The sequence below is a fragment of the Vigna angularis genome, chromosome 10 (assembly GCF_016808095.1).
Source record: "Vigna angularis cultivar LongXiaoDou No.4 chromosome 10, ASM1680809v1, whole genome shotgun sequence".
Taxonomy (NCBI): domain Eukaryota; kingdom Viridiplantae; phylum Streptophyta; class Magnoliopsida; order Fabales; family Fabaceae; genus Vigna; species Vigna angularis.
The window spans coordinates 2,478,088-2,500,006 of NC_068979.1; the positions used below are offsets into that span (position 1 = coordinate 2,478,088).

General features: G+C 33.4%; 3 protein-coding genes across 4 annotated transcripts; all 3 read right to left on the reverse strand.

Annotated features, from left to right (window-relative positions):
• Positions 1-85: 85 nt before the first annotated feature.
• On the reverse strand, positions 86-5,166 carry LOC108335931 (signal peptide peptidase-like 2). The gene is made up of 14 exons (XM_017572159.2): positions 4,875-5,166; positions 4,515-4,673; positions 4,315-4,426; positions 4,042-4,161; positions 3,679-3,830; positions 3,389-3,571; positions 3,123-3,157; positions 2,828-2,984; positions 2,365-2,418; positions 1,428-1,520; positions 1,200-1,342; positions 864-934; positions 552-635; positions 86-435 (listed from the first exon to the last, which is right to left on the reverse strand). Exons 1-14 carry the CDS (start codon positions 5,019-5,021, stop codon positions 314-316), a joined length of 1,632 nt encoding a protein of 543 aa, XP_017427648.1. The 5' UTR covers positions 5,022-5,166; the 3' UTR covers positions 86-313.
• An 889-nt stretch (positions 5,167-6,055) lies between these two features.
• Positions 6,056-9,896, reverse strand: LOC108334696 (uncharacterized). 2 transcript variants are annotated; one of them, XM_017570611.2, is made up of 3 exons: positions 9,583-9,896; positions 7,043-8,959; positions 6,056-6,771 (listed from the first exon to the last, which is right to left on the reverse strand). In XM_017570611.2, exons 2-3 carry the CDS (start codon positions 8,942-8,944, stop codon positions 6,442-6,444), a joined length of 2,232 nt encoding a protein of 743 aa, XP_017426100.2. In that variant the 5' UTR covers positions 8,945-8,959; positions 9,583-9,896; the 3' UTR covers positions 6,056-6,441. The 2 variants fall into 2 exon arrangements, with proteins under 2 accessions (XP_017426100.2, XP_017426098.2); XM_017570609.2 differs by having other exon boundaries at positions 7,043-8,967.
• Positions 9,897-14,123: 4,227 nt separating this feature from the next.
• On the reverse strand, positions 14,124-20,437 carry LOC108336014 (uncharacterized). Its single transcript, XM_017572291.2, has 8 exons — positions 19,998-20,437; positions 19,847-19,909; positions 18,852-19,649; positions 18,576-18,710; positions 16,388-16,471; positions 14,819-14,878; positions 14,650-14,736; positions 14,124-14,558 (listed from the first exon to the last, which is right to left on the reverse strand). The coding sequence occupies exons 1-8, from the start codon at positions 20,265-20,267 to the stop codon at positions 14,451-14,453; spliced, it is 1,605 nt and encodes a 534-aa protein (XP_017427780.1). The 5' UTR covers positions 20,268-20,437; the 3' UTR covers positions 14,124-14,450.
• Positions 20,438-21,919: the final 1,482 nt, after the last annotated feature.

Sequence of the window (21,919 nt, forward strand, 5' to 3'; positions counted from 1 at the left end):
TGGAATATTAAAACGTGTCTTCTTTTTTTTCTTTAAAAAAAAGACTACTGTCTTGAAACATTTTAATAAAATTGACTCCCATCCATGTCTTGAAATAGTTTCTTTTGATGTATATAATAAAAACATTAATTATCAATTTTGGATTGGAATGGAAGAAGTATAATCATAAGCGATTTCTACGCAGCACTATTGTAACAAACTCTACACTAAATGTAGAGTGTTTCTATAAATGAGTCCCCTGGTTTGTTTTAAGGGGGTTGGTGCTAATAACTAAGGCTTTGTAAGGTACAGAGGTACAAAAAATGTTACAACTTCATTCAGGGCTTAATTCTCCACTGTTTTCGAGTCTTAAATGTGGGCAGTGTTTTTGAGGTTCTCCATTTCTCCACAAACCTTTCAAATCTCCTCGCTTCTGCCCCAATGTCATCAAGGTTCCTGCAGTAATCCATGCATGCAAAAAAGTAAGCACCTTTTCTAGATAGATTGTGGTTTCAATCATTTTTTATCTTGATAGGAAACCGTAACAAAATAATAGTTTCCATAAAAAGTACCAAGAGTAAATGGAACGATGTAAAGTAGTGCTGGTTGGCCATGTCCGTCCATCAAGTTTAGTGCCACATACGTAACTAAAAGACCTGCAACATTAGGAAAAAAGTCAGAACATGCGTATGTAACCTTTAAATCAATGATTAAAAATGGCTATTTAACAAACTTTCCGTAGCCCAGTAATACTTACACTACCTAAGAAATAACCATGCATGTCAGGTATCCTACTTTAAGGGAAAAAAATTATTTGATTCTAATAGCTGAAGAAAAAATGTTACTGAAGTAAACAGACAAGGCGATTGGTATTTGATTCTCACCAAAGCCATATGCAAGCATTGCCCACAAGAAATATCCACCTCTAAGGCTCTTGTTTGCCAGCCAATCGTACCTGAAAACACGTACCAGTTTTATCAGAAAAGTTTTTTCCGCATCTAGAACTTGTCCTTGCTTCACCAAAACAGTATTTTAAGTCTTAAGATCTCAAATTTCCTTTGTTCTACCTTCTGAGGTTGCTATTGTGAAAGAAAAAATCCTGGAAACATTTTCTAGGAAAAATACTGAAGCAAAGATTCCAATTCATGAAATCTGGAAACTGTTATTAAAATCAAATTTTGCGTTGACACAAGTCATATGCAAGAGGGAGGAAAGAAAACCTGAGTGAGAATGCCACCAGCATTCCAGGTAAAAGGATGTCTCCAAAACCTATGATGCTGTAGCCACCCCATGGATCAAAAATACGTGGGAATTTTAGTAACATTGGAATTCCATCTTCTCCACTTCGATCACCTCGGGCTACCTATGAGAAAAAGTAAGCAGAATTAAAATAAGTAAATACATAGTCTTAGTGATTGTCATGCAATAGAATGGTGCATAGTACTAACCACAATCATGACACTTTCCTTGAAGAACTTCTTTGAGACAAACACCCAAAAGATGTCGTAGATGAAAGCACAGCCGAGAAGAACAGTACCAACCTAATTCAGGAAACAGTCAATATTTCAACTTAAGTATCTTGGGGCCTATTTGGGATGGTTGCCAAGTTCCAAAATTTTAAGAAAATAAAACCAATTTAAGTTTTATGATTTGCTCTAGTTTTTTGTGATGACCTTGGTTGCAACAATAGTCAATAGTAGTAGTGTTGGTGGTGATAGTAGTATTGATGTGATAGGAACTTGGTATTATGGAGCATATAAGTCCCACGTTGAGTGATAAAAGATGTCGGTTGAATGCTTAAGTATTCGGTTCTCCACTTTTGAGGATGAGTTTTCCAAGTGCTTATCAAAAGTAGCATGTAAAAGACACTTTTTTTTAAGTCTTAAAAATTAAGTGTTTTGAAACTTGGTTAACAATCAATTCAGCCCAATTATACCATTTTAGCTTTCTTTGGTACAACTAAGAAATAAAAAATAAAAAAAAAACAAGGATCAAAGTAGGTAATCCAAATGTAAATCATGTCAAAAGCCGATCCCAATTATCTTCATGTGTTCCCCAACATGCTAATATAAGCCACCGCATAACAAGACCTTGATTTTCTTTAAAAAATATTTCCTGTAGCATAAATATATCAAGACAACTTCTCTAACTTGACAAACTATAGAAGGGAGTGCTTGCTGAGCAAATAGTAATTAAACATAGAGGTAATGCAACACCAGATACAATTTAAATACGTTGTTAGTTAATTTCTTCCCAGTAAAAGATGTATAAAAAAAAAGGCCCATTCAATGGCTTCTACTGAAAAGTGACAGAATTCAAGAATAATTTTATCATGGCTAACATAAAGCACAGCACAAACATAATAATGTGAGCTCAAATAATTACCTTGAGATTTGGTACATGTACAATCTGTAGAACTGTTATAATCAGTGCAATTCCCTGTTAAAGCAACCATGAAAAATTATTTATGATTAAATGGACTGTAAGTATAAAGGCGATATCTAGTTAAGTATAAACATATAAACAAAATTTTCATATCATGTATTTAGAATAGCGAAGTCCATGATATTTGTATAGTATTATGAAAAAATTGCATTTAGAAATAAGGATCCAAAGAAGCCTTCACCAAAAGCACCCCTTCGACAATCCTGACAGGCCATTAAATTTCCTTGTCGTATGTAGGAGAGGCAAATGGCTTCCTGCCAGGACACATTTTACAATTTATGCATATAAAGCACAACTAAATTATGAGAAATGTACCACCTTTCATTATAACAAAAAAGACAAACTTTCTTTAGATCTTGAGTGTCTACACGATATGTAAGACTGGAGAAATATTTATCCTTACGAGTATATCTTGACAAATCCAGGCAAAGGAATTGTTACGATAAACTGCCCAAAGAACGGCAAATGTTGTACAGAATGGAGAAACAGCCAAAGTCAGGTATGAGATAGATCCCAAGAAAGGTACTTTGATGTATGCCTCTCCAGCATGCTTGAACCACCTGCACAGGAAAACAATGTAAGTTTCTCTATGAGTTAAAATCATGGAGGAAGTGAGAAACAAATTGATAAGTTTAATTAAAAAGGACATAAAGGATGAAAGAGTTGAAAATCAAACATTATGACAGAATATACCACACCTGGACAATAGAGCAACCAAGCAAGTTTGCAATCCCTACATACATATACAAAAAAACACATGGTTACCGATGACTTGGTAGAGACTAGCATGTCAATTGAAGGAAAGACACAGTTTGTATTTGGTAAGGACTACAGAGAGTTTCTATAACATGCATTTGTGCTATGTCATATACGTTAATGTGGTGCCCTCCTTTTTCCTGCTCAGATTTTTCCTCACACTGATGCAAAAATATAAATTTTTGACTGATTTATTGGAAGTTAATACCTCAATCCCACCAATGCAGAAGAGAACAACCAAAACATCAATGAACCACGACGACATCAGTTTGTAAAGCATAAACAGGAAACATGAAGCAAATACAACAAAAAGGACTGCAGCTTTCACGTTCATATTTACAACTCCACTAACACTAGAATATTTAGTGTTAGGGATTTCATCTGAAGCATCCTATAAGAAAAAAAGAAATTCAGATTAAGTAGTGGGATAAAAAAACGTATTAAGACAACAATGAAAATCCAACTTGAGGGAATACTGACATAATAGGAAAAACAGACCTTTAGGAGCTTATCCTGTTCAATAGCTGCTTCTCGGGCTGTCCAAGCTGACCAATATGATGCACACAATATGGTAAGAACTGCCATCATCCAAAGAAATACTTCTGCTACGTCAACAGGTGGTCTACGTGGTGAGTATAGCTGCACAGACACTGCAAAGTGGCAAAAAAAATTAGAAGCTCCCCTCTCTTGCAGGAAAAACAAAAATAGCAGTTGCATTGCAATTACAGAATCTTCTCATAAGCATTAAAGATGTTGTGACCATCACTTAGCTAAACGCATTACTCAGAAACTATTACAATTTCCACATAGCATGCACAAGAAAACATCCAGAGATATTTTGAAAATCGAAAGGAAGCTCACCAGATGAAGTACTTGTCAGCATTTTTTCTAGTCTTGCACCTGCATCTAGTGGAAGCATGACTGCAGGTATATGTATGTTCAAATCAGTTTCATCAGGATCGCAAACCATCTTGTAGAGTTCTGCAAACAATGAAAACAAATTTGACATGAAAAGAGAAATAGGTGTACGAAATATACATAACAGCGGAGCAACTCCTCCAACTACTAAAATAACAACCCCGCACACACAAAAAAAAAGCAAAAAGGAAAAAAAAAACTTGGATATCTTTTTACCTTTTTGGTTATTTATAATGAGGATGGCTGAAGCATTAGCATTTTGTGCAGTATTTGCCTTTCTTGTGAATGTACAGTTGCCTCGATCCACCATGATAACATCTCCCACAATCTGACAGTTTAGACAACTACTAACATTCAGTACTTTGCTACACTAGTGGCTAAAGTACCCTACAACACGATACAAACGAAGAAAGAACCTTGTTCTTTGGCGGGCTGCAACAATCACGAGGATCTGAAAGAATAAGGCGTGTATGTTTTGCATTTTTCTCTTTTGACACAATGGCTCTGCCAAATCTGGCACCCACACCAACAAATTCAGCATCCTCTACACCGTTAACCCAGGTTTGCACTTTTACCTGACAATTATAAAAGTTATTCATAACTCAGATTGAACTCGAGGCTAATTAATAGCTAAAGAACTAAACGCTCAAATATTGTCTAATTCTGGACAATATGATTATGATGCTCCATGACCACGGATGCCTCTAGTACCTGAAAAGGTGAGAAACCCAGAAACGAAAAGAGAAAAAGAATTGAACTTTGCAAAGTGGGTATACCAGAACGAACTGGTTCGCGCAACCCGGCTTCTTGGGAGTAGAATCGTCGTCATGAACTATGTCCCCAGCTAAGACAGAAGGGGCACCATGGAGAAGCAATATAACTGCAGAAAATAAGAGAATCGAGCAGATCTTCTCCGAAGCCATGGATGCAGTCTCACCTCAACAAGATTACCAAATCATTACCAACTCATAGTTGAAACGAAGAGAGACAGACGCCGCCGCGTCTCGGAAAAATCCACTTTCAACTTTGATCCATTAGTAGGAAATAAAAAAAACAAGAGGCATGTTACTATTATTATTGAAAGGGAAATTACCTGCTCATCAGGTTGTTGTAATTTCTATTCGGACTTATCCTCCTTTTAATTTAAAAGTATTCATGCACATCTTTTAAGACTCTAATAAAACAACAATACTAATCCCTCTAATTTTTTAAAAATCAGTCATTTTTTAATGAAACTACTTTCTCATTCTTATATTTTTAATGAAGTAGTATTTACCTATTTTATTTTATCTGCACTTGAAATAAACTTAAATACAAAAACTGTAATTATTTTAGAATTCGCAAGGAGAATATGTCACAGTGATTTTGTTTGCATTGCACAATGAATCAAATAGTGCCAATTAGTAAGCAAATTATAGATACACAAGCTATATTTTAGACTTCGAGATAAGTGAATTTATATATTTCGAAATATTATTTATGTTTAATTTCAAAATTTAGTTTATTTTTATTTTCAAGTTTCTAATATATTCTATTAAAGATCCAGATAATTGCATAATAGTCATGTGTGGATAACTTAATTGGTATAATTTAAACTAGAAGAAGCAAAAATCACACTTTTATAATACTGAATATTATAAGTAATTCCAAGAGCTTATTTAAGAAACTTCTCTATTAAGTAATTCCATAAAATAAAACAAATTAAATTAAGGTTTTAATAAATTAAAATTAGAAAAATTGAAATAAATCATTTATAAAATTTAACTCATGTATACACTAATTAATTTACCCAAAAAAAGTCCTTTTCTATAATTTTTTTAGAATGTTTAAGAAGAAATTTATGCGCATGCCTTTGAAAAACAGTTGTGGCTGTGGTTTATGATCTACTCTGTCTTCCTGTTAAATGGAGGTTCATCTGGGATTTTGTCCCAGGCACTGACAAGTTTTATTAAACAAATTAATAGATTGATTTCCAGTGTGATTTGATTTCTGAATGTTTACATACAGAAAGGACTGGAATCCAGACTACAACCAATTTCTATACCCTCTTTTATCCCTTACAATATGGACAATATTATGTTCTATTTGGTGTTACAGACTATGATGCACATTTTCTTCATGATATAGCAGCGCATTGTGGGTGACATTGTGTATATGCTTTTGACATCATGAGCAATGACCCAGACCCAGTTCAAATAAGCAGAAGCAGAGAATGTTGCACCTCCTACTCATATTCATGTAAGTCCTGTTCTCCGCAAGGTCAAGCCAGCAATAGCAAAGGCTTGAACAATGGGCTCAAAGCTTGCAGAAATATCTCACTTGGATCGAGTGAACTCTACACTTTTATACGCGAGCAATAGGAGAAAAAGGTGGGTTTGGCACATAGGATCGAGGAATTCCTTTATGAATCTCGGACACATTCTTTTTCTCACCTTTGGTCACTGAGTTCATCAATAACTCCACCTCCTCCTCAAGAAGCATTTTCAATGAATTGCATCGAGAAATCTGTTTCCTTTTCTCCTGCCCCGTAACACCGAAGGTGGAGGTGCCATGCAAAATGGCAACACAAATGGAGAAAGCTTGTAATGGAGATAACTGTGCATGGAAATCAACTGCATATTGCCCCTCTTCAACCATCGTCATGCCAAATGTAGGAGTTCGTTCTTTGACTCCCTATGCACCAGAAGGAGAAATAAGTACCAGAGAAAACAATGAATTGACATCTTATGCAGATGCATGTCTTTGGAATTAGATCACTTAGCAAAATAGAGTCAGTATCTTTTTGTTTGTTATCCTATTCTGGATGCTTATATCTTTATTCGGAAAGAGAAAATACAAAAAATAAACTCCTATACAAGAAAAGAAACGTAAATGTATGACTATTTTTCTAAATAAATTTATTTAAAGTCTTTTCACTAGAGTTGTTGTGAAATTGAAGCTTTACCTGAGTGAAAAGTTCCAGAGTTTGATATTCCTCCATAAGAGGGTTGTCGTCAGCAAATTGAACAGCAGGGTTGCCTAAGAGAATAAGGGGACACGCCATGTCCCAGCCACCGCAATCACAACCTCCACCATGTTTCCATCGATCAAGTAATGATGAGGGACCCTGGCTATCAGAACTTGGCAAGCCATGGTTGCCGGTTGGTAGTACCACCTTCACCTGTTCTAGGACTTTTCCGTTATGAAGGCTTTTTCTACTCTGCTCTACAGCTGAAGAGAGATCACTTTGTTTGGAATACGCTTCAGCCTTCACTCTATCCTTCCTTTCGCATTTCAAGCTTTTACTCTTGCGAAAAGGAATTTGCAAAACAATGGCAGCCATCTCAGGGTTTGAATATAATTCTGTGGATGACAAAGGATAAGAATTTGAATTGTCAAAACACGCATTGCTTGATATAGGCTTGCTTTTAGTTGCCAAAGTCTCTTCGTCTGGTCTCAAAGTTTCTCTCTTCATTCCTACACGGGAATCTTTTAAAGTGTTGGAACAATTTTTCTCGCTGTAAGGCTTTTTTTCCGGCGAAACACTTTTTCTTGAGCGTGCAAGATCAAACAACACAAACTCTGTTACCATAGAGTTGTCAAACATTCCAACTTCTAATTTCGAACATGAATCAGAGGAAACTAGCATCTGTGCTACCATTGATGAATCTTTGTCAGAATAATGGGATCCAAAGTCAGAGGCCGTACTTTTCTTTCTATTATCCATTGAGTGAAAGGTATACGCCCAGTTGAAAGCATTGTCTGATTTCCAGGTCTTTGCCACAAAGATATCTTCAGGGCACTTTACCCTGAACTCAAAAACTGGCAGTCCATGTTTGTTTTTCAACTTGAGTTTGCCATGAAGATGAACAGGTGAGTATGATAGACCTGAAAACTGGATATCTCTATTGATAAATTCAGAAATAATGTCAGAATGCTTTGCTGTGTCAGAGAAGTCATTTAACAAAGATCTCTGATAAGTCCTGTTTCTTGTGCCATTTCTAGTACGAGTTAATTCGAGCTCAGTTTCCAGCACACAATTCACTGGGCTAGTCAAAGTTTTCGACTTTGTGAATGGAGTTAACCTTTTCTTCATAGAGGCGAGTGAGACTTTTGGACTTGCTCTTGGAGAGCAGTCACTCTCGGAAGGAGGTTGCATGTGAGAGATTTCAACTATAGAAGAGACTGGCTTTTCAAATCCATGAACTGAATCTTTTTTGAGATGATAATTACCATCGATTAGTGAACAAACAACCTTGTCACCTATGCTTTCTGTATTTATAGAACCAATCCCTTCTACAGCACCATAATTTTCATCCCAAACATCCGAATTTAAGCAAAATTCAATATAGCCATTTGAAGTGTTGTTCTCCATTCCAGCACAGGAACCAGAAACAGATGAAAATGGTGAACCTAAATTAGAGTCCTGGGATATTACTGAAGGTCTCTCGTCCATACTTTCATCATCTGAACCGCACAGAGAATCAACAACACTACCCGAAAAAGAGGCATCACTACTCCTAGATGAAATTTCTATTTTTTTCCTTCCCCTCATGGTGCTCATTTTCTTTATACTTATAACTTGCTCTGAAGTCTCATACTTGGAACCTTTTATAATTTCTAAATTACCTACAAGTCCATGAGATCTAAAGGTAAGGCTCTTATGTGAAGAAGAATTACGGGACCTACCAAAATTGATATCAGCAAAGTTCTCTTTAAGTTTCAAAAAATCATCTTTCCCAGTGGGTTTCCCATTTTTATATATTTTCTTCACATTCAAACAATATTGCTGAGATGGAAGAACTGTGTCGGGACTAAGACCCACGGAAGACTTGTCGTTCAGATCCAACTCCAATTCTTGCCCCATTCACAGACTACAGCCCTGCAATACTATTCAAAGGAAAATTAAAACAAGAAAAAAAAACGATTACTTTGCAAGAGAGAGATCAAATTGCACTTGACAAAATGTTGCATTTGGTGTGTAATTGAAAGAGTTTTAAATCTTATTTTGCAACTAATCTACGAATATTTAGCTCAGCTTCCCAGTCAACACAGAAATATCAATAATGATTCGGACCCTAAATTTTAACATAAACAGCTGAAAATCACAACTGAAACAGAATGTGATAATATTTCACAACAAACTGCTAATTGCAAGTCAGAAACGCCACCACCACTGACAACAGATATCAACAAACTCGCAATTGCAAACAACTAATGTTGTGAAAGAAGAGAGCGTCCCACAAGTGAAATCAAAAGTTAGAAACTGGCTTCCAGAAAAGCTTGAAGATAACATTTTTTACTCCCCCCAAATTGATTGCAAAAGTAGAAGGTTTTTTACATGTGTAACACCCAGAATTTGAGTAAAGTGATTACAAGGATGGTAATTGCAGCGCGAATGTTCAGTGTAATGTTCGAAAAATTAAAATAAAGCTCACTTTAACACCAAACAATAACAGTATAAAATTACAAGAAATGAAAAGCAGCAAAAGGAAAGGGCCATACGAAGTAGTTGTTGGAGAAGTGATGAAAGAATGAGTGTCAACACATAATCATTGTCTCTAAACTTGATAAAAAAAGTCTCCAAGAGTATAACCGAAGAAAGAACACTCCTTCTTGGCTCCTTGGAAAGTCAGAATTCGAAAACAAAAGGCAAAGACAGTGGGAAGAAGAAGAAGAAGAAGCAGCGAAGCATTATAAATGGTGTGAAAAAAGTGAAGGTAGAACGGTAACTACAGAAAAGAGAGGAACAACGAACTCTCTCTCACACGAAAAGGAGCGGAAAGAAGAGACAGTGAACAGATGATCTTCTGTACATGTCTATGCTAAAATTAAAGCTATTGTCTTCAAACACCATCATTGTGCTGTTCTCTTTTTCTTAGCTTTTTTATTATTATTTACTACGCTAAATTCTTCATTTTTCTTGTTACATTTATTTTCATAAAAATGTTGAATATATTCTTTAATCATTAAAATATACGCAATGTAATTTTTTATTCAATTACACTACCAAAAGGAAAAAACATTTTGTTACTTGAGAATAACATAATATATTTCAACAGTAAAAAACCAAGTTGAACAAATTAAAAATCAAATAAATAAATAAATAAAACTAGTTAATTAAATTATTATTTGCTTTTTTGTGTCTCACTCAATAATCGGCATGTGGGACCAATGAAGCACGGTAAAGTGCGTGCGTGCAGCCATGTGAAAAGACAAATAAGCCCCCCATAAAGGATGAAACTATTCCCTCGTACACACACAGCAATTCCATGAAAATAATAATTCATCTGTGTTCGTATAATGATGATAAGATAATAAGGATGGATTTTTTTGTCAATTTTGGTGCCCATAAAATTGCTCAGTTTTTTCAGAATGTTGTAATGATAAGATAGGTTAGGTTAGGGTCATTATAGGCACGAGAGGCAGAGGGGTGAAATGACCTACAATTAGAAACACAAAAGAAGAGGACAATATTGTAAAAATGAAAATATTGTTGAACTGCATGTCCTTGGATTGATATGTGACGTCATTTCTAATATTTTTACTAATTTCTTAGTATAAAACAAGAAATAGAATATTAACGTGCCCAAGGTTAAAACACAGAAAAAGTATTTAAACTTTTTTTAAATTGATACAAAATTATTGTAAGAAGAATATAAAATCATTTACCATAGAATTCAAAACTCAAATGCCATTGAGAGGATTTTACCATGTCTTTGCTTATGAGAATAAATTTAGAAAATAAATTTGAATAGATTTGAGGAGATTTAAAGGTGAAAGTGTGGTTATCTGAATTATGAAAAAATAAAAAGAAAAAAAAATCAAATAAGATGGAAATTTGAAAAAAGTAGTGAATAATTTTCAATTTACACTATGAAAATAGTGCAAATGTGAAAAACAAAGCTTAAATCTACAATATACAACTAATTCATATCAAAGATACACTCACATTTTATAACTTATGAAGATTAATTAACTTATGATTTGTGTACATATTTTCCCTTTTTATCTCTTTACATTAAGATTGATAAATTGAAGAAAAAAATAGTTGTTGTACAAGAGCTATTCAACATACGAAAGAAAAATCAGGTTATAGAGGTAAATGTAAGACATAATATATAATGCAATGGTTAGTGTGCTTCCTAAAGATATGGGCCGTATAAGATTTTAGGTCTTTTGAAGGAAACTTGAATTTTATTTAAAATAATTTTAATGATATGAAATGTATTATTGTGTCTGGATAAAAAACATTAGGAAATTTAAATATAATAATTTGAATTATTTCATTTTAAATTGGTTAATTTTCAAATATTTTATTGATAAGATAATTTAAGTTTATTTAATTATTTTTTCTATTTAGATATAGAGTATTTTAATTATTCTGTGCATACAAAAAATAGCATTTTAACTTTGAAGACACTGATAAAAAAAAATCAGTATTATTTCATGAAAAATAATCTATTTGCAATTATAGAAGGAATAGTCTTATTTTATTGACATGAGTTGAAAAAACTCAGCTGAAAAAAGTAATTATTTTGATTGACATTAATAAATTAATAAATAAATGATTTTAGCATGTAAACTAAAAAAATAAATTAACACTCAAAAAATTTTACATACACTATCATTGAGTTTAACTGCCATCAACTTAAAAATAATCAATTCTTTTAATGATATGAATCTAGTTGACATCAACTCCAAATACTACACCTTCGTGTATATATATATATATTTTGTCAATATTGACAAAAGATTCCTAATTAAAGTAAACTACGAAATAGTAATGGCTTAAATAGAAAAAAAAAACTTTCATGTTGATTAGCCAAAAATAATTAAGATTGACTAGAATTAAAAAATTCTCTAATGATATTAAACTAGAAAACAATTTCAAATCATTAAGTCTAATCAAAGAGAAAATATAAAAAGAAATATGAAATTAAAGTGGATAAAGTGTTAAAAAAAACTTTAAAATAATACCTTTTTTGTGAAATTTGACGCTATATGTAACTAAAATGCATTTTTACAAATTTTAAAAACTTATTTTTTTTTCTTAAAAATTATCCAAACAAATTATAAACTATTTTAAAATATATTATAAAAGTAAATTATCCTCCAAAAAAAATTCCCTAAATAAATGTATATTTTGAAGGATATTTGTTTTTGTTGGTAATTGACATGGGAGCATGGGACAAAGTTCACCAACACTAGTTGAGGAGAGTTAACAGAGTGATCCTCATAATAACAGACACCTTCTATATAGATTTCCTAGCTTCAAAGTTCTTTAAGCACTTGTTTATGAAACAGATTGGATTTTTATAATTTAGATTTAACAAGAAGAAAACAGTTTATTTAAGAAGAAAACAATGGTTTATTTAATTAGTTTGATACAGTGAGATTAACAGAATGAGCCACGGTAGTTGTCGGAGGTTAGGCTGAATGAGGGAACCGGATGTGTGCCACAAGGAATAACAGGACAACAAATAAATAATTATAATAAACGAAATGACTTGTGGATAAATAATGAATTTCAGAAATGACTTGTGGATAAATAATGAATTTCAGAAATGACGTTGAATATGATAATTGTGATGACGTGGAAGAAAAGGTGCATGGATGAATGAGGAATGAACGAGGAATGAAGGAGAAGTTGGTTCAATATAACATTCCCTTTTGTGCTCCAAATTATGCAGAACATCTCAAGCATGCAATTGCTTCTAATTCTAAGCGACAACCTCTGTCATGTCAAGGTTCTCTTGCTCCAACTATAGCAATTGGTTGATGAAAAATTGAATATCGTCACGCTCAGTGGTCACCGTGGCACTAATGGTGGCCATGATGTTTCAATTTATATTCATGTCTTGTCAAACTTTGTTCTAGGCTAAAATAAGTTAAACTTTCTTCCAATCAACAACTTGTAACTAATATCCTCCTCTGTGCAAAAGAGGAGACTTTCGTACACAAAATAAACGGATTATGCCGACAACAATCCTTTATTTGGCTCAAAACAAAAGTAATCAACAAAGGACTAATCGTCGGAACGAAGAAGGTTCGTGTTAGAATACTGATTAAAAGATAGTGAAAATCCTAAAGAAACGTTAAGAAAATAGAAGAGAGCATTTTTGTGCATATGTAAAACAAATTTACTTCTAACTTGTTCTATAAGTTTATATGTATTTACGAATTAGAATTTTGATCGTTTGCTAACAAAACAAACATAATTACGTTTCAAAAGAGAATGTAGACAGGCGATGGAAAATATGGTGATGGAGTAAACAAGAAACATCAATTGATTTGTCCGAGAGAAATACAATAACTTTTAGTTTAAGTTTTAATCGATTAAAAATTACGTAGTATGAATATTCAGCATCTAAATGATATTGAAGCATTTAGAGGAATTTCTGAGTAAATATAGATATTTTGAATGGTTTCACTATTTTCACAATAGTTTGTTGAAATTTTAATGTTGACTTTTTACAAGATTCTCAGACACGTGTGTTATGTTATGAAAATCACATTTATATAAATTAAAAAAAAAGTGGTATGATGATAACGACATAATGAAAGAAACAAATTTAACTTTTACAGATTACGTAATTTTCATGATAGGGAAAACTTTATTGTGTTTAAACATCACATTCAAACTTTTAAAAGCATAATTGATCTTTTAAAAAGAGCTTTCACGACAATAAAAATAAAAAAATTCTCTTATTATTGAAAGTTATGTATTGTGTAGTATTGAAGAAGGCCAACATACTTCGTCCTTAGGGTTTATACTATTCACTATCAGATTCATCCATTGTACACTTTGTAATTTAGTCCTCACGATCATAGGTAACGTCATACCAACCAAAAGTCTCCTTTGCTCTTACGTTCAATGCAGTGATAAGGAAGGGGATAAACACAACTCCAAGCATGTCATGGGCATACTTGACCTATGGGGATGGGGGGAAGGCGTAATGTGTTTAACCACTGGTATGAGTTTTACTATTTTTATTTTGCCCATTAATGAGTTTAAAAAGTTAGCGCCTATGTACGTTCAGGTCAAATTAAAGAATTCAATTTTATAACAAACATTACCCTTACAATGTAGAAGGTAACATCAGTCAGTTAATGTGAAGTTTACCCAACCCAACTGCTTTTTGCATGGAATAGGAGGAGAACTAAATCTATTTATAAACAATCTTTTGCTATGATGTGACTCAACACTGTACAAGATAAATACATGTTTACAGTCATCTTTGCACGACTAACTAGAAAAATAATTTCTAGAGATATACGATTAACTTGTTTTGTAAGAGATTTCATTGGCTGCCTTTGAAATCGCAGGGCCTCACCAGCCTCATCTGAACATCTTTAAATTATGCGACAGGCTACGGCGCTGTGCCTATGTTTCTTTTTGAATCAGATGAATCTACGACAGGCATAGACACCTCATCTCTAGAGGCATACCAGGAATGACCGCAGGAAACGCATTCCAACTGTATAGGCAAAGCGACAGGCAATCAAACCGGGCCATAAAAGTGCAAGGCATAGTTTTGGAAAAACGGACTAAGTTAAAAAGATGCAAACCTGATATCGTTCATTATTTCCAGCATGGATAATCTCTCTCAAGCCCACCTTACATTCCATGCATTTTGAGCAGCGGCCATCTGTCATCTGTTTCAGAGGAAGTAAAGCTGTTAACGTAAATCTTCACACTAAATAGTAATGACATAAAATTGTACACGGGAAACTTTACTTGCAAATGTTGGGTCTCGTCAGGTTTCTCCTTGATTTTTTTGTCAGCAACCAAACCCTCCTGAAGTTCATATGTTTAGTATATGCCATAAGAAGTTATGCATCAACGGGTAGCTCAATCTTTTATGAATGCAACTTTCAGAAATTGATGACAAAAGTTACCAAAATCCATAGCTGCTATTGACGGGTTGATGTATTTTTTTAGTTTTTTACATAGAAAAGACACAGCGCAAATAGCTTTTTTAAACATAAAAAGTTATTTCAGAGCGCCGTTCAAAATCAACCAATTTTAGAAGTAAAATTTCAAAAAAATAATGCATTACACACACACACACACAAACCACCCCTTTATCTTTGCCTCAGTAAGACTTGATTCGCATAAAGCAATTCCAAACAAAACAAGCACTAAAATGAGGACTAAAGTTCCTATTCGAGTAGTCTCAAGCTGAATACCTACAATCGAATATAATGCATGTCCCAAAGTCACCTTAAGTGCAATCAAACCCTAAACCCTGCCCACCTTAACTCGTTCTATCAAGTAGGTTGTCAATTTCTGAAAAAATACCACCTACAAAGGGGTTATTTCTGTACTTGAGTTTTTGTCCTAATCCCAAGTTCTAAGATGTTAGAAGTTATCCTAGATTTCTTGTTAATGTTTCAACCTCTTAGAATTGGTTGTCAACGTCTCAGAAAGGACTACTTACAAATGATCTTGTTAAATCCAAATGTTTCTAACTTAATGTTTTTTTTCTGAAAAGAACCTTTGGCCAAGCAATTGTTCTAGCGTCTTGCATAATAATGAACCGAGCCAAAACTATGTTCTTTTAAGATAAATATATACGCCAAATAGGCAAAATATGCAAGAGACTACTTGAGAAGGTCGAGTCTAGGGGTTTAGACAAGTTGAGTCAAACTGAAAACTAAAATTATAGGCTTCACTCGCGAGAAAAAAAAAAACTAGTTGTTCAGGCTTAATCCATTTATTCAAACAACCTAACTGAAAACATGACCTTGACATATTCAGGAAAAGAAAAATACAGCTTCAACTTGACTTGTATAATGCATCTATAACTTGATTAATTTTGCTTTTGTGAAAGTTTTCCTTAAAACTATTTTAACTTTAAATATGTTATATTATTTAATAGATATTTTAAAAATGGATAGTAATCTATAAAATAGAAGTACGTGTTAGTCTAGTGGTATTATACAGTAGAATCTATGTAATCTGCATTTTTCTAGTTTTCTAAGGTATAAACAGGTTTTCAGGAATTACTTTTGAGTTATAAAGTTTAGAATAATCGAGCCTAATCTCAAGCTTGACAGGTTTAATTAATTTAAAAAATGAACTCAGATTGAGCATTTAACAAATCGAACTCATGTAGTTCACAAATAACCTAAACTCCTAATTGGGCATAAAGTATTTCACTAATGGGAAAAAAAAAAGATCCTTCATGGCTGAAATAAAAAAGTAGTAACCGAAAATCTAGGAAACAAGTTCATCATTTCATCACAAACAAACAACTCAATAGTTGAATTGATTTTTTGTAAAGGATGTGGACATATATCATACCTTTAATTCAATGGGTGTCATGTTTAACATTTTTGAAGGTTCCAACTCTCCGTTTAATAAACGGCATGCTAACACTGCATTTTTCTGCAAAGAACACAAATTAACAATATAATCAATTTATTATTTTTGCAGGAAAGAAACATATATATTGAAAAGTCGCTTTAGTTGTGGTCATCCCTGACCAAACCTCATGCAGTCTCTCAGAGAATGCCTCAAAAAAAGCTACCTACAAAAGACTGACCAAAAAGACTGGGTCAAGAAGCATCATGGTGTTCAGCCAACAAGGCGGCAACTCTTAGGGGCTTAAGATAATGTGGTATACCATCATACAACTTGGCCAATTGCCAACGTACAAACCAATTTGTGGGATTAAATTAGATCTTAAACTTAAATGCTAAGATAGTATTAAAGCTTAAAATCATTGTCAAGCTCCAAGCCCAACACTAGGGAATGAGTACTAGGGTGTTGGAAAGCCATTATAATAGCAATCACCTCCAGCTCACCTTAATTGTAGCCTATTAGAGTTGGTTGTAAATGTCTCAAAAAGGTCTACCTTTGATGACAGGATTGATCCACTTGTAGTAAGGGGTTGAAAATTCAACATCTATTAGAGATAAGACCTAATAGAGCTTATAGATTTTTGGTGATCCTTACCACAGAAGTCAATTTTTCAAAGTTGAGTTACACCTTGACCCAAAATAAAAAATAGCATCAAAATTTATACTAAGTTCATTTTTAAACCACCTACATTACCATGCTCTTAGCCAATAGCTTTAGGCATGAGTTGGGGCATAGGAGAGTCTCCTAAATTCTGATACCACTATTCTGCCTTAATAGCATTTATAAGAATTTGTTGTGGATGTCTAGAAAAATACTAGCTGTGAAGAAGCTAACCAAAAAGGTTGAGTGAAACATCATCCGGTGCAACAAACGAGCTATAAAATCCTACATCGTGCATTCAACTAAAGATAAACCCTAAGTAGTTCTTCTAAAACTTGGAAACCCCTCAGCTCACAAATCAATTTAGTGGGATTGAGTTAAGCTTTTAAGTTCAAATTCCAAGAATAGATTCACACAGATTTCTCAAGCCAGAAATATCAAAATCACAAGTTCTGATGATGCATGTAAGTCAGAATATATAATTATTGTTACATGTAAGGTAATCTTTAATGAAAAAACGAATTTTGGGTTCTCTGCATTTTTGTGGACCCTTTACTGACAGCTCAGACTTAAGAAATTAAATAATTTTTTATGTTAACTTTAAAACTTCAATATGGGTTCTTATGTTTGTTAATTTTTCCTGGTTTTTAACTCTCACATGATGCAACAGTCCTTTCATGATTCTTATGTTTATCCTTTTTCTTTTCCTGGTTTTTAACTCTCACATAATGCAACACTCCTTTCACTCCCCCCCTTCTCCATACCCTCCCCGATTCTTTTGTCGTCACATTATCACACATGCTCTTTTCTCTTCCTTGGCCATCTTAACCAGCTGATACAAAATTTCCCCTCTCCCTTTCCTCCATGAAAGGATCTTGACACAAAAACACAAGAAAGATGGTTGATTGGAAAAAGGATGTGCCTTGACTGTGGCCGCTAAAAGGATGACAACCCTAAAAGATGCAGACTCAACAGCAACCATAGGTGCCATCATGGATGTGATGGTCTCAATGTTTCTTATTTGCCCCCCTTTATCAACTATATCTAGGTTCCAAAATTTATTTTTTATTTTCAATAACAGTTCTTACAGGTTCTTCAATAAGAGCTGATCTCCACCATGAAAGCTGACTCACTCTTCTCCAATGGAAGAACTGAGCAAAAACGTGTTCTTAGACTTAAAAGTTGTCGTAAGAACTTGTGATAAAGATGTTCTAACTAGCTTTTCCCATTCTTTTCCATGGTCCGAAGAGATAACAGCACATGGATATACATAGTGTGTTTCATGCATATAGAAATTACTTAGTATGCAATAGCATTATCATCCAACCTTCCAACTTATCATTTCTTAAATAGAAAGATAATAAATGGTCCATATTTGTAACCTCTTAGACACTACTTTTAATAGATAACATGAACAACGATCAATACAAGTTAGAAAGTTCCAGCTTAGACTTTAGCAGCAATATTAATGCAACAGTTAAAAATATCTGAAGCATATAACTTGTATATGCAAAAGTAATCTTCTGACCTGCAGATTAAAAGCTAATTGCCGCAACTTTTGGTTGTACTTCATAAAATCTGACGAGAGAGCGTCATGTGAAGCCTTTTCGAGAGAAACTATGGCTGAAACAGCAGCATCTGGCCAGATAAAAGACTTGGAATTCTGCAAAAAAAATAAAATTGGGGAGGGAGATGAGGGAAAGAAACCGAATTCATATTATCCGATAAGGAAAAAATAAATTTAAAAAACAAAATAAAGAAACCAACTAGTTCCTAAGAACATAATAATACATATTAATCATACCTTCTGAAACTTATCTTGACAGTCATTTAGTGATTCTGAACTTATATGCTTGCTTCCACCGTTGATTTCATCAGAATTGGCTTTTCCCAATCCTTTGTCCCTTTCTTTGCTATCATTACAATCACACGTGTACTGAATGCGTTGAAGCAACCTCTCCAACCATTTGTCACGATGGCTATCTCCAGTTAGAGCGTTGAATTCTACCAATATGCCATAATACTCTGAGGCATTACTTGTTACACAATTCACTGGTGGTTCTGATTTTGGATGTTGTTCACTCCTGGGTGTTTCTGATTTTGGATGTTGTTCACTCCTGGGTGTTTCCTCCTCTTCCTTTGAAGCATTGGGAGGTGAAACACTTTTTCTGTTCAAGCTTCTTCTATGTTTTATCTGGTCCTCGTCATAATCAGGGGCTTCCTCCTTAGGCTCAATGTCAAGAAGCTCACCAATACGTTCAAGAGTCTTTTGAACAAGCACATCAATTTCCTGCTGCTTAATATCCTCATAGTCCTTATCACTCAGCCTCCAGAGCTTTCTTTCCACAGTGTCATACACCTTCTGTACAATAAAACCAGGGTGATCCTTACGTTTTGGAAGCTGTTTGTGCCTGGGAACAAAATGCACCACACACTTATGCATTACAGACTCCGCAGGAACATCATCACGATGAAAACTATAAAATAGCTCCCTCGTATCACACGATTGCCAGTTTCCACCACCTTTTTTCTCAGCTTCTTCTGGGCGATAAAACCATTGTCCCGTTACTTTCACGTTGCCACTGTTAGACTGTGTAATGTCCTGACAGCAGAAAAACGTCTAAAATTCAAGTCCCTTGAAAGAGGATAAAAGATGCAGAAAACCCTCCCTAACAGCAATGGAACACGAACAGGTATTGATAAAGAGGAGTAACAATTATTTATCAGGAATGAAACAATTGAATCGACTACCCTTTTTAATGAAACAATTGAATGGACAAGGGAAACAGATAATAAAACCTTAATAATTGCAACATATGGCTTTTGGCCTTTGTCCTCGGGTACAAGAAGAACAGGATCCTCCTGCACAAACCAAAAAAACCAGAATTAGAACTATACAGTGGTCATAGAATCCCTATAATTGAAGAATCGATGAGAAAAAGGAGCTTACGAGAGTATATTGGATGCCATCGAACTCGAAGGAGTCATAGTGCCTTTTCCTGCCTCTTCCTTTTCCCGAAACCCTAACAGGCTCGCCAATAGGCTTAGCGTCCTCCAAGGGTTGAGGCGGTTCCGGTACCTCTTCTTTTTCTTCCTCTTCATTCTCGTCATCGTTATCTTCCTCCAGAAGCCTCATCCTCTTGCGCGTGGGCTGTGGGCGTGGTGCTTCGTCTTCGTCATCGCTCGTCGCCACCCGAGCCAGGCGTCGACGATTCACCATCTTCCAATTTTCAACTACAATCACCGTCTCACCTTTTCAATGTCAATTCAAAACTCGCCTTACAAAAAATGCATATTCCGCTCAAGGCGAGTCAACATGCACAATGTTATGAACACTCCTCTCACCCAACCTACGCCCTTTTTAATTATTTCTCAAATTTTAATTTCTATACATTTTAATTATTATTAAACTTAGTTATACGTTTATCCTCTCTTTTTTTATATTATTTATTAACTTTCTTTTGCTCTGTTATTAGATGTAGTGAAAAATAAAACACTTATTTAATATAAATTTCAATTTTTAATTATGATAGTTATAAATAAATAATATTAATGAAATATTTATGATATAATTAATAAAATATTAAGTAACACAAATTTTTATTCAAGTGTCTATTCAAAATATAATAAATTATATTGTACATACTTTAATGATATTACTGCATGGTTATATTTAAAATATAATTAATTATCTGTATTTGAGTGATTTTATAATATTGTTAGACAATTTATTATATTTTTCCCTTTTCCTTTCACAAACAAGGAAAACAAGGGCCTTTTTCACATTTTCTTGCCTATTTTTCTTTCTTTTGTTTCGTTTGTCGGAAATCAGAAGTTAATTAATTCAAAGCAAAATGCTTTTTTTTCAAAGCAAAATTTATGAGGATTTGTTTTACAAAAACTGTTTTTATAGGTTACCTATTAAATGAATTAGTTTTCAATGGTCAAACTTCTTTATGGTTTCCAACTTATAAAATAAATTGTTTGAGAATACCTGAGTCAATAATAAAACGATACAATTACATAAATCTTATTTTGTAAATAAAGTGTATATTTTAAAAATATATACACATATTATGTAATTATAATTTTTATTATTTTAAAAATTCTAATCATTTTATTTGTTTTTCAAAAGGTACATGTGTTTTTTATTTAAACTATTTAATTGAGTTTATCTGGTTAACATTAAATACATTTATTTTCTATTTATTTTCATAAATCTTAATTACTTTTTATCAATTTAAACTGTTATATTTTACAATTTTTATTGTGTATAATTTTGACATAATATATTGTAGTGAATCAATCGCTACTTTAATTTATACTGTTAAGAACAATGCAACGAGCATTTGTTACGTAATAAAAATGTATATTAGCATTTAAGGGATGGTACTAACCAAAAATAATTAAGTTATGAATTACATGTCATAATATATACTTGAAGCAACTCCAAAATAATAAGTTAAAAACTCCTTTAATAACTATTTTAAAGTATTAACAAACATTTTTATGTTTGTGTTTAACTTGAAGAATTGTCTCTTGAGAAACTATGGCAAAGCTAAAATATTTGTTCACCAATAAAAATATTAGTATCAGTCAGATAAACTAAAACTAAGCTTTATGATCTTATAAAAAAAGCATTTTAAAATTTATTTTATTTCATCGAGCATTAGGATTTAAAACAAAATTGTAAGTAATATTTACTTTACCATAAGTAAAAATTGCATGTAATGCTTACTTTATTAAAATCTTCATTGTGCTAATTCATTAAGTGTAAAAAATTAATTATCTCAAACGTAATTAATTGTATAACTTTCGAAGTTATATATAATTATTATGAGGACTATATAGTTTTCAAGCTTCTATATCAAA

Coding starts and splice junctions, on each gene's coding strand:
- LOC108335931 (XM_017572159.2), bottom strand. CDS start 5,021: ATGGCTTCGGAGAAGATCTGCTCGATTCTCTTATTTTCTGCAGTTATA. Junction 3,831..4,041: donor GCTGACAAGTACTTCATCTG/GTGAGCTTCCTT, acceptor GCCACTTTGCAG/TGTCTGTGCAGCTATACTCA. Junction 935..1,199: donor CTGGTGGCATTCTCACTCAG/GTTTTCTTTCCT, acceptor ACGTGTTTTCAG/GTACGATTGGCTGGCAAACA.
- LOC108334696 (XM_017570611.2), bottom strand. CDS start 8,944: ATGGGGCAAGAATTGGAGTTGGATCTGAACGACAAGTCTTCCGTGGGT. Junction 6,772..7,042: donor CTCTGGAACTTTTCACTCAG/GTAAAGCTTCAA, acceptor TCTGGTGCATAG/GGAGTCAAAGAACGAACTCC.
- LOC108336014 (XM_017572291.2), bottom strand. CDS start 20,267: ATGGTGAATCGTCGACGCCTGGCTCGGGTGGCGACGAGCGATGACGAA. Junction 19,910..19,997: donor ATGGCATCCAATATACTCTC/GTAAGCTCCTTT, acceptor TGGTTTGTGCAG/GAGGATCCTGTTCTTCTTGT. Junction 14,737..14,818: donor ACGAGACCCAACATTTGCAA/GTAAAGTTTCCC, acceptor CCTCTGAAACAG/ATGACAGATGGCCGCTGCTC.